This window comes from Rhinopithecus bieti, unplaced genomic scaffold, assembly GCF_001698545.2.
Source record: "Rhinopithecus bieti isolate Rb0 unplaced genomic scaffold, ASM169854v2 scaffold_5882, whole genome shotgun sequence".
Lineage (NCBI taxonomy): Eukaryota > Metazoa > Chordata > Mammalia > Primates > Cercopithecidae > Rhinopithecus > Rhinopithecus bieti.
The window spans coordinates 728,108-740,808 of record NW_016805188.1 but is presented as its reverse complement, the minus strand read 5'-3'; the positions used below and the strand labels follow the sequence as shown (position 1 = coordinate 740,808).

The 12,701-nt window shown below is 38.9% G+C and overlaps 1 protein-coding gene across 1 annotated transcript in view; it reads right to left on the bottom strand.

Annotated features, from left to right (window-relative positions):
- Positions 1-12,701, bottom strand: part of ABCB5 (ATP binding cassette subfamily B member 5) — a 134,991-nt gene that overhangs the window by 85,001 nt on the left and 37,289 nt on the right. The window contains exon 13 of the mRNA XM_017871541.1: positions 12,245-12,415. Coding sequence (XP_017727030.1) covers positions 12,245-12,415 — 171 coding nt within the window. The remainder of the gene's footprint in view (positions 1-12,244; positions 12,416-12,701) is intronic.

The window sequence follows — 12,701 nt, the reverse complement described above, 5'->3', positions numbered from 1 at the left end:
AAAAAAAAAAACAAAAAAAACAAAAAAAAACAAAACAGAAGGAACTTAAACTGTACCTTACATCACATATAATAATTAACTCAAAATGTAAAAACTAAAACTATAATACCTTCAAAAGAAAACAGAGGAAAGTCTTTGTGACCTTAAATTCGGCAAATATTTCTTTCTTTCTTTTAGAATTTTATTTTACTTTAAGTTCCTGGATACATGTGCAGAACATGCAGGGTTGTTACATAGATAAATGTGTGCCATGGTGGTTTGCTGCACCTATCAACCTGTCACTTGGGTATTAAGCCCCACACTCATTAGCTATTTGTCCTGATGCTCTCCCTCCCCTCATCCTGCTGACAGGCCCCGGTGTGTGTTGTTCAAAGATTTCTTAAATATGACAACAAAACCTTGATTTGTAAAAAAAAAAAAAAAAAAAACCTAATAAATTAAACATCAAAATTAAAAACTCCTGGCCTTTGGAAGACACACTTAAGACAATAGAAAGCCAAGCCCTAGAATGGGGAGAAATATTTTCTAATCCTATATTTGATAAAATACTTGTATCCAGGAATATAAAGAATTCTCAAAACCCAGTAATAAGAAAACAAACAACTCAATATAAAATGGGCTAAAGATTTGAACAGACACTTTAACAAAGAAAAAAGTATGGACGGGTAATAAGCACATAAAAATGCTTAACATCATCAGTCATCAGGATAATGCAAATTAAAATGACAATGGGATACTACTACACATTTCTTCAGATGGCTGAAATTAAAATAAATGACCATATGAAGTGTGGACAAGTTATGGAGTAGCTGGAATTTTAATATATTTCTTGTAGAAATGTAAAAGAAAAACAGTGTGACACGTAACTAAAAAGTAAAAAGTACACCTACCATAAAATTCAGTCATTTAAATCTCAGGTATTTACTCAAGAGAAATAAAAGCACATGTCTATACAAAGACTTGCATATGAATGTTTAGAACAGCTTTATCTGTAATATCCCAAAACTGAAAACAAACCCAATAATTCAAATGAGCATCCATACCAATTAGTTTAAATTGTGGCATAGTCACAAATAGAATGCCATTTATCAATAAAAACAAACAATTGATGCATTCTACACATGGATGAGTCTCAAAATAATTATGCTGAATGAAAGAAGCCAGACCTAACAGAATACATGTGGTATTGCTCCCTTTATATAAAGTTCTAGAAAATACAAACTAATCTCCAGTGACAGTAAGCAAATCAGTGGTTGCCAAGGGTCAGGGGAGGAGGGCTGGAGAGGGTCAGGATGAAATGGTTACAAAAGTCATGTGAAAAATGTGGCTGACTATCTTGGTTGTGGTGTACATATATGCCAAAATTTTTCCAATCATATGTTTTAATATGTAGTTTCTTATATATCAATGAAACCTCAAAAAAACTGTTAAAAACAAAAGTCAAAGTCAAACAAAAGAAGCAAATATATTCAGCAGCCCAGTTGGTCATTCTAAAGTTCTGCAGGAATCCTGAATGAGACTGAGACATTTTAATGAACGCCCTGCAAAAATAATGACAAAGTGGATTGGGGACAACTGTGATATAGGGTTCTAGACAGGAAGATTTATTTTTCTTAACTTCATCAAGATCTGATAATGGACGCATAATAATATTTTTAACTGGAAATTACTTGTAAGCATATGTAAGTTTCTATGGGTCCTTTTTTGTTTTTTTTTTTGTTTTTTTTTTTTGAGACGGAGTTTCGCTCTTGTTGCCTGGGCTGGAGTGCAATGGTGCGATCTCGGCTCATGGCAACCTCCTCCTCCTGGGTTCAAGCGATTCTCCTGCCTCAGCCTCCCTAGTAGCTGGGATTATAGGCATGTGCCACCACGCCCGGCTAATTTTGTATTTTTAGTAGAGACGGGGTTTCTCCATGTTGGTCAGGCTGGTCTCAAACTCCCGACCTCAGGTGATCTGCCCACCTCGGCCTCCCAAAGTGCTGGGATTACAAGTGAGAGCCACCGCTTGACCACCCAGTCAGCTTGCTTCTTGTTTTTCTCAGTCTCCCGTTTACTTTGGCGTGGTAATTCTAAGCCTCACTTATACAGCACACCCTTATGAATGGTATAACAAAATTGGTTAAAAATATGAGTAGTTTTTTTTTTTTTTTTTAAGTAAACAGTGAGTTCCCACTCACTGCCTTCCAGAAGGTTGCCTCAATTGGATTTGGGGCTCATGGGGGTGATGTGTGCTCCATGATGTAGTGCTGTTATCACCAACCTTTTTTTTTTCTTTTTTTCTTTCTTTTTTTTTTTTAAACAATAGTTTTAGACTTACCAAAAAAATTGCAAAGATAGTGCAGGAAGCTTCCATGTACCCTGCACACAATATCCCCCAGTTCCAACATCTTACATTTCTATGATGCATTTGCCACAACTACTGAACCACTATTGACACATCATGATATCTAAACTCCATATTTTATTCAGATTTCTCTAATTTTCAACTCATGCTCTTTTTCTGTTCTAGGATCCCCACTCCTGAATATCTCAATGCATTTCATCATCATGTTTCCTTAGGCTCCTCTTGGCTGTTACAGTGTCTCAGGTTGTCCTTGTTTTTGATGAACTTGATAGTTTTAAAGAATACTGGTTAGATGTTTTGTAGAATATCTCAATTTGAGTTTGTCTGATTTGTCTTCCTTTTTAGAGGTAAGATATTCAGCCTATGCTGATACCACTCCTCTCTTTCACAGTTCAAGTTTGAATTCTATTGTGGGTCTTGGAGACCTGGGACTTGCCTACAGCCCTTTAAAAGAAAGTCCAAGGATGCTGTTTTGGGTTGGTATGTATTAGAAACCTGATAACCGTGAAGGCAAAAACACTCAGGCACCTAGCCTACTGGCCCATATTTATTTGATAAATCTCCTATTTATTCTGTTTCCTCAAAGTTACGGATGTTGTTTTCCAAAAGCAAACAGATCTCAAATCTTATTCATGAAGCCACATGATGTAACCCATTAGCTCCATTATTTCACAATACTATCCAACATTTCTCAAACAAATTAGTGTGTGTGGAATTAAATTAGAAAATATAAAAGACAGCATTAACATATCACAGTCTAAGGAGAATTTGAGGGGACAGAATATAAAGTCAAACAATTAAAAGGTTGCAACTAGAAAAGGTCTGAGAATTCCATGTATCCTTCTGTTCACAGAATCAGAATCACAAGGTTTCCTGATACAGGTTTATATTATTATAGACCTTCTTTTCTTCATAGGGGGTTCACTTCACAGGTATTTTAATATATATCTCTTCTCATATTTATTTACTTATCAAGCATTACATCTGTGTCATCTTTACTTTGCCAGGCTCCTGGCCTAAACTATAAACGTTTGATTAAGGTAGATACTTTATTACAATTTAATTTATTATAGCATGAGTTTGTATCTAAGTGCATCAAATAAAATCACAGAAATATCTAATAACTTAAAAGGAAAAAAACTGTGCCTCAAAGGTCCATAAAATGGGCCTACATGTACTGTACATACTCAAGGTACTAACTAGTATACTAGAAAAATACATCTCTACTAGATCATCAATGTGACCTAAAACTGATATACTCCCCATAGTGAGCAACAACAAGAAATTCAACAGTAATTGCTTCAGACTTAAAACATAGAAGAGATTTTGGTAGCCAAAGCCTGCTAAAAAACTGATCAGGAAAATTTGAGTTGATACTTTGTCTTGTAGCCAGAATTAGTGTAAAGATAGGTAGATAGTGCAATTCATCCCGCTGTGGTTCCAGATACCTCAAAGCAGATAGTGTGGTAGATTTTCAACACGTCTTTGTTGTATTATTTCTTCTAGAAAGTACAATATTGAAAGAATTTCCTACTATCTCCTCTCCTACTTCACAGATTATACAAAGCTAAAAGCCAAACAATTAGGTATTTGACCAAACAAAGGTCACCAGGAAGACAGGTCTCTACTTGATACATCGCTGACATTTTTCAGATTACTTTACAATTCCATGCACAGCCATACATTACCAGGTCATTATCTTGGACTTTGAAATAGAGGGTGCTTTAAAACATCCCTCCCAGAATTGCTAGGCAGAGATACGGGCCTGAGGAGATCAGCTAGATTCTCACCAGTGATGGTTATGGGACTTGCCATAACCATAGAGGGCAGCAGGAAAAGAAAGGAAAACAATACAAAGCCTCGAGCATTTGAGAGCATTTTACCAGGCGTCATACACTTTCTGGAGAAGCCTGTCAGCACAGAGAGTTCTAGTATCCTGGGGGCAAGTGTGGTGTAGAAAACCTAGGAGAACACAAGTTCCCACTCACTGCCTTCCAGAAGGTTGAGTCAGTTGGATTTGGGGCTCATCAGTCACATGTGCTCCATGATGTAGTGCTGTTATCGTCAACCTTTTTTTTTTATTTTGGGATGGAGTTTTGCTCTTGTTGCCCAGGCTGGAGTGCAATGGCATGATCTCGGCTCACCACAACCTCCACCTCCTGGGTTCAAGCGATTCTCCTGCCACAGCCTATCGAGTAGCTGGGATTACAGGCATGTGCCACCATGCCTGGCTAATTTTTTATTTTTAGTAGAGATGGGGTTTCTCCACATTGGTCAGGCTGGTCTCGAACTCCCAATCTACCTGCCTCAGGCTCTCAAAGTGCTGGGATTCCAGGCATGAGCCACTGTGCCTGGCCCAACCTTTTTTTTTTTTTTTTTTTTTTTTTTTAACTGCAAAATCCTTTCAACAAAAGCTCATCTGGAAGCTTATATATCTATATCTATATGTATATTTATATCTATCTATCTATCTATCTATCTATCTATCTATCTATCTATCTATCTATCTATCCATCCATATCTCATCCAGATAAATGGATCGGTGCATTGCCTGAATTGGCGGGGGAGTCGAGGGTACAGCCCTACCTGCTTTTCCACCTCACCTCACCACCTCTGTCACTACTTGAGAGGCTCCTTGGAGACCCTAGTACCCTAGTTCTCCGAGAATACAGTCTGAGAACTTCTCACCACTCTTCAGTGTCTTTTCTTTTAGGGTATCATATTTTAGTTGGTCATCTTTTATAATAAGGTCACCATGGTAGTGAAAGGGAAACACAGCCTTTTGTTTCTTAACTACCTGACTGTGATGTTGAAAGCCAACTGGCTTAGTGTTCTTCTGGGTCGACATGGGTTCCAAGGCTCAACAATGTGAGGTTACTGTCAGACCACCTCACTGGTCTGAGAATGCTTTCTTTTTTGTCAAGTAGGATGACAAATAGCAAAATATCAGGAACTTAGAAGTCACTTTTAATGAGTGATTCACCTGCTCCTTGACCCTTCTTTCCAACTTGCAGAAATCTACTCATGTGAATGCATGAATGCTTGGGTTAAGACCCTTTAGAAAAGAAACACTTTCAAAATCTAAACTCTGCTAAAATGAAGCCACATGTACTACCTAATTAGGAGCGTGAAATAATAACATAATAATAGTAAAATGTTTTCTTTTTATGGCCTGGAATCTCTTCATTGTCACTTCTAAATAAGTTAACATGAAAATTAAGAATTGGAGATAACGTAAAATTATCTATCATCATTTAATACCTTTAATCATTGAACTTTTTAAAAATCGTTTTATTATTTTCTTTACAGACAAAGTCTTGCTATGTTGCCCAGCTGGTACTGAACTCCTGGTCTCACATAATTCTCCCACCTTAGCCTCCCAAGTAGCTGGGATTACAGTGTGAGCCACCACACCTAGCTTTACTTAACTTTATTAACAAACTAATCATTTAAGCATTTGTGGAGAAATTTGCAATAAAAAATAAATGATGAAGTAAATGGTGGGTAAGAAGAGAAAATGCTGCAATGATTAGTTTATTTTTTTCCACAAGAGCATAATACCTTACCTATTTTTATTCTTGATAAATAATACATTAAGAGCATTATTTGACAGCACTTAGGAAAATCAATATCTTCTATAGGCATTTTCCTTATTTTGGGAGGAGTGAAAGGCTTAGGAATAATTTTAATTTATAGAAATCACCAAGATGCTTATCCATATCATGGGAAAATATTTTATTATATCTTAGAAGACCTTTTACTATATTCTTTAAAACCTTGAAATGTCCTCCTAAGTAACAGTGACCTAAATTTATAAAAGAGAAATCTACTCGTTATTTATACAATAGTATAAAAATAAACAACTTATGGGAACAAAAGTGGGTTTAACCCACATGAGAGCTTCGATTTGGAGTATGGTTTGAATTTCTTTCCCAAGAAGACAGTGTGAGTGTGGTTTTCGAAAAAAGGCTAGTTGTGTTTTGTTTTTAAAATTGTGGAAAAATATGCATAATACAGAATTTACCATTATAGCCATTTTAAAGGGTAGGATCCTTCTGACTCTGAGAGGCCAAATTCCTCTTTGTCACTATTCTTTTATTTATTATTATTTTTCACTGTTCTTTTGTACTCAGGCTCAGATTACTATTCTCTCTCTCTCTCTCTCTCTCTCTCTCTCTCTCTCTCCCTTTTTGGTAAAAACATGCCTGACTGGACGCAGTGGTTTACACCTGTAAGCCCAGCACTTTGGGAGGCCAAGGCAGGTGGATCATTTGAGGTCAGGAGTTTGAGACTAGCCTGACCAACATGGTGAAACCCCATTTCTACCAAAAATATAAAAATTAGCTGGGTGTGGTCATGTGTGCCTGTAATCCCAGCTACTCTGGAGGGTGAGGCAGGAGAATTGCTTGAACCTGAGAGGCGGAGGTTGCAGTGAGCTGAGATCACGCCACTGCACTCCAGCCTGGGTAATAGAGCAAGATTCCATCTCAAAAAAAAAAAAAAAAAAAAAAAAAAGCCTAACATAAAATTTACAATCTTAATCACATTATTGTGCAACTGTCACCACTACCCATCTCCAGAAATTTTCATCATCTCATGTTGAAATTGTATACCCGTTAAACATAACTCCCCACTTCCCCTCCCCCAAGTCCCTAGTAACCACTCTTCTACTTTCCATCTCTGAATTTGACTATTGTATGTATCTCATGCTAGCAGAATTAAGCAATATGGATCCTTTCTTGTCGGTTTTATTTCACTTAGGATCATTCTTCAAGGGTTATTCATGTTTTAGCATCATCAGAATTTCCTTTTAAAGACTGGTACTATTCTATTGTAAGTATATACCACATTTTCTTTATCCTTTTATCTGTCAACAGACATTTGGATTGTTTTCACCTTTTGGCTACTGTAGATGATGCTACTATGAACACTGGTATACCAATATCTCTTTGAGACTCTGCTTTCAATTATTTTGGGCATATACTCAGAAGTGAAATTTCTGGATCAAATGATAATTCTATGTTTATTAAGAGGTTTGAAGCCTGATCTGGAATCGGTTTTAGCTCTACCTCCTGGTAGTGTAGTCTTGAAGCAATATAGCCTGGTGATTACATGAATGAGGCAGAAGGATGACTGGTCCAGGTGCTGGCTTCACTGTGCCTAGCTATTACTTAACCTCCCTGTGCTTCAGTGTGTTTTACAGTTCAACTGTAAAACAGGAGAATAAATGTCTTAACCTTATAGGGGTCTTGTGAGAATTAGCTCTGATCATCCATTTGTTCCTTTGTTCCATCTAAAATAGGGACCCACAAATGGCTTCAGGGGTCTATGAACCCCTCAAGAGTACATGTAAGTCTTTTTGTGTAAGTGAATTTGTATACTTTTCTAAGGAGTTATGGTGGTTTATTTTTCCCTTTCTCAATCAGATTCTCAAAGGGGCCCTGATCTATCAAAGGAGAAGAACCATTACCCTAAAAGAAGTTAGTGGCTTAGAATTTAACATCAAGCCCTACAAATGTGAGCTTCATTTAGCAGGTTTATAAAATAACCAATCATGTTTTTCCCATGAGGTATTCTGTGTGTTACCTTTGATTTTCTGTCTAAATTTCAGCCAAGGAAATTCCCTTGGACAAATTCCCTTTCTGTTCCCAACTATTATAGTGTTGCTATAAATTATTTTTTGAAATTCCAAATACAGAGTGAGATATTTAATTGATACAGACATACAAAATGTGTATGCATTAGTGTGTGTGTGTGTGTGTGTGTGTGTAAAATTTGCTCTGATTCAACTTTGACTTTGGATAATCACTTCTTAGAACTTAATTTAATTAAGTGGCCCACAGCTTAATGTAATATACCAATTTCCTTATTGTCCAGTCCTCTAAGTATTATAAATACAATGTAAGAGGTCTTGGAGGAAGACCAACAGGGCGCATCATAGGGAGAAAGTACAGTGATGGTTGAGAGATGCCCATGAGGGCTGCAGGAAAGCAGCCCTGTATTTTCAAAGAATAATACTGTGATGATAACTCTTCCTACATAATTACCAAAGGGACTTTTTAGAGGTTCTCCATTGATGTGGTGTGGCTGAAATTCCCTTAATAATAATTATGCCTTAGATTTGCATACCACTTTTAACATTTCAAAGAGCTTTCACAGGCTGTATCACAGAATCAGTGTGGGTTTCCTCAGCTTCCCCAGGGCCTGCAGGTGCTCACTGCTGTCTCCTACTAGTGGGGCAGCTTGGAAACCTGCTGCATTGGCACACCAGGTCAAAACCAGTAGCAGAGTGAAACTCACACCCTATGGCAGGAACCTTTATTCGCTGATGCTAGAAATTCTTCTTGATCATTAGTGAAACAAAACTAGGTTGTAGTTATTCTAAATCAAGGAGTCCAGAAAATAACACTTCAGGTCTTGCCAGGTGCGGTGGCTCACGCCTGTAATCCCAGCAGTTTGGGAGGCCGAGGTGGGCAGATCACGAGGTCAGGAGTTTGAGACCAGCCTGACCAATATGGTGAAACCCTGTCTCTACTAAAAATACAAAAATTAGCTGGGTGTGGTGGCACATGCCTGTAATCCCAGTTACTCAGGAGGCTGAGGCAGGGGAGGTGGAGGTTGCAGTGAGCCAAGATCGCACCACTGCACTCCAGCCTGGGCGACAGAGTGAGACTCGGTCTCGAAAAAAAAAAAAGAAAAAAAGAAAGAAAGAAAAAAAGAGTATTTCTGGTCTTAGAAGTATCCTGGATCACACTCATTGAAGTCCATCCAACAATATCTCTTGGCTTTCTGTCTATTGGGGCCAGCATTGCTCTAGAGGTGGGGATGCTGCAGTTAATCAATCAAAGCCTTCACCACCAGAGAGTTTACATTGAAGTGGGGAAAGAGAGACAATCGCAAAATAAACAACATATGCATTGTGTGTTAGCTGATGAAAAGTGCGAGGGTATGTTTAAGAAGCAGGCATTGTTGGGGAGAATGGTAGGAAGGAAGGTTCCGGAAGGAGCTTGGAGCCCAGCTCCATAGAGCCTTGTGCTTACTGTACGGAATTTGGTTTTTACTTAGAGTGAGGCGGGGAGTTATTGGATGATTTGAAGTAGAAGTGTGATGTCACCAAATTTGCATTTGAATAGCAGCACTTGGCTGCTGTGTTGAGAACAGATCGAAGAGGGCATGGGCTGATGCAGAGTCAGCTACTGCAATAGTCTAAGCGAGGAGAAGGGTGTTAGTGCCTTCATGTTGCTGTTTAGTTAAAATTCACCCCTGCCCTAAGAAATTGCTGACTTGATTTTTTTAAATACCATTGATTTGTTTCACAGGTTCTAGAACTTCGTATAAGTGGAAGATAAATGAGTAATGGAGAGGAGGGGATAGAAGGGATATGTGAGGGCAGGTTGTGGAGTGAAATGGGTATAGATTCTATCACCAGGGAGGAGGGACACATTTCATTATGCCTTTTTTTGTTGGTTAGTGGCTTGCAGGATATTTTGAGCAGCAGAAAACTGCTGTGTGGGTTAGGCTGTGTCATGTAACAGAGTCTGGGGCCTCTTACACAGCTGATCAGGAGCAAGACCTGCTGGATGTCCTACCTTTCTTACCTAGAGCCCACTCCAAGGGCTTGCTTCCGTAACTGTCGTCTACGGTGGTGAGTGGAGAGGGCTCTTATGGTGCTACAGCTTCCATCACCCTGCCTATATTTGAACTCTCCCCTTCTCCATAAGCCATTTTCCAGTAAACCAAAGAGTATACAATTAATCTAGTTTACTATGCTACTTTTCATCCTATTGGTTACTCTTTACCCTCACCCAGCAAACCATACATAAAGCAGTTTCACACCTATTTCTACATTGATTTAATCTCTTTCTCCTTTAAACAGTGGAAAAACAGTGACAGTAAATGAATTTTTGAAATAAGTTATATTCCCCATAATTCTGCCACACAACTGTTATTATTTTCATATGTTGCCTTCATTTTTTTCACAGTTACTATTTTGTGTAATTTTGGAATCAGATTACAAACATCTGCATTCTTCTTTTTTCACTTTTGATAGATGTTTCATATTAACCAATAAGAAAAACACTTATTAGTTTTTTTTTTTTTTTCTTTTTTTTTGAGACAGAGTCTCGCTCTGTCACCCAGGCTGGAGTGCAGTGGCCAGATCTCAGCTCACTGCAAGCTCCGCCTCCCGGGTTTACGCCATTCTCCTGCCTCAGCCTCCGGAGTAGCTGGGACTACAAGCGCCCGCCACCTCGCCCGGCTAGTTTTTTATATTTTTTAGTAGAGACGGGGTTTCACCGGGTTAGCCAGGATGGTCTCGATCTCCTGACCTTGTGATCCGCCCGTCTCGGCCTCCCAAAGTGCTGGGATTACAGGCTTGAGCCACCGCACCCGGCCCATTTATTAGTTTATTATGTCACCAAGCATCTACTTATTTTAAAAGTCTGAACTAGTTTTGATTACCTAAAGTGATTACCAGTGGGTGAAAAGACTACGGGCACAACATCAAACCTTCAAAACAATTGGAAAGCCTATTACAATGCATTTTTAAAAATCTTATATAACTGGCCGGGTGTGGAGACTCACACCTGTAATCCCAGCAGTTTGGGAGGCCGAGGTGGGCAGATCACCTGAGGTCAGGAGTTTGAGACCAGCCTGGTCAACATGGCAAAACCTTGTCCCTACTAAAAATACAAAAATTAGCTGGGCATGGTGCACACACCTGTAATCCCAGCTACTCGGGAGGCTGAGGCAGGAGAATTGCTTGTACCCAGTGGGCAGAGGTTGCAGTGAGCCGAGATCATGCCATTGCACTCCAGCATGGGCGACAGAGTGAGACTTGAATATAATCTAAATGCAGATCCCTGTCCTAGTTACTAAATATAAAAAAATGAATAAAACATTAGTCCTGTCTTTGTATTTTCTGTACCAAGATGAACCAAATTGCCGAAGTGTCAACAGTAAACAAAGATTATTTATTTATTACACAAGCAACATGTGGCACTGTTATCATGGGAGGGAAACAAGCGTTCAAACTCGCACAATCTGATTTGCTACTAAATAATAGTGACTACGAGATTTTTCAATAAGCAGTGAACATTTAGCCTGCCAGTGTCCGTTTCTGGTTCCATAAAGGCAGCATTTAAAAAAAAAAACAACCTGCGATTTTCTTAGAGAAAAAAGTACTTAACTCATTTCCAAGCAAATGCAAAGTAAAATGTGCCATTAAGCCTTGTAAGGGGTCTGAAGGCTCTGGTTTATAAGGGAGTCGGGCCATCAAGAAAAGTGTTCAATGGTTTTTCATATCGCCACTGCCAACTCCCCTCCTAGATGCAGTGCAATTTGGTGCAGGGCCACAACTGCATATGGTCTTGAGGTATGTGCAGAAGCTCATAGTCAGCAGGAGGTCAGGGTGAGGTTTGAGAGGCCAGAGCTGTTGAAGGGCGCTGGTTCAAGGTCAGCGATTCTCCACTTGAGGTGAAATTAGGTCAAAATGAATACCTGGGGGTATCCTAAAGAAGAAAAGTGGTTGGAGAAGAGAATCCCACAGGTGTATGTAGAAGAAGCAAAGGATGGGCATGGTTATAACAGTGATGATAGTGGTGGGCCACTCTAGGGAGGTGAAAAGTGCAAACCTCTTGGAATGAAGGTATAGGCTGGATGACTGCTTGTGTATGAGCCTCATATATATATTTCTAGCACAAACCAACCACCAAATCTCCTCTCTCCTCTAAACCAGTTCCTATAGTCATCACATAAATTCTCACGTGGATGAACATCCTGCCTTCATACCTTAAGGAGGGCTCTGAACTTGAGTAATCTACTACAGATCTATACTTTCTTGTACTTAAAAACAATAATGAACCAGGAGTATGGAAATAAGAAATGTTTCTGCTCACTTACCTTCTCCAGTGCAGCTTGAACAGCTGACTCACTTTCTGAATCCAAGGCAGAAGTAGCCTCATCTAAAATCAGAATCTTGGGGTTTCGAACTAAGGCACGAGCAATTGCGATCCTCTGTTTCTGCCCTCCACTCATTTGAGCTCCTTTTTCCCCTACCAATGTATTAAATTTCTAATGCAAAATAGGAAAGAAGCACAGAAACAGAAGTCAGCGTGATCAATGGTTAGAACAGGAAATGACAACCCCAGTTGTGTTTTAATATTAGCTTAATCAGTACTTCAGCCTCTGGGTGCTTATGACTTTTGATTTGTTCTTTGTGAAAACAAACCACTGTGAAAAAAAGAGCCCAAAGGAGAGAGGACATAAGAAAAATTTGGCTAGGACTAAAAGAAATTAGACCATACTATAATCAAGTGTATTGAGAAAATTAATAATAATTTAAACTAATGTGAAAATC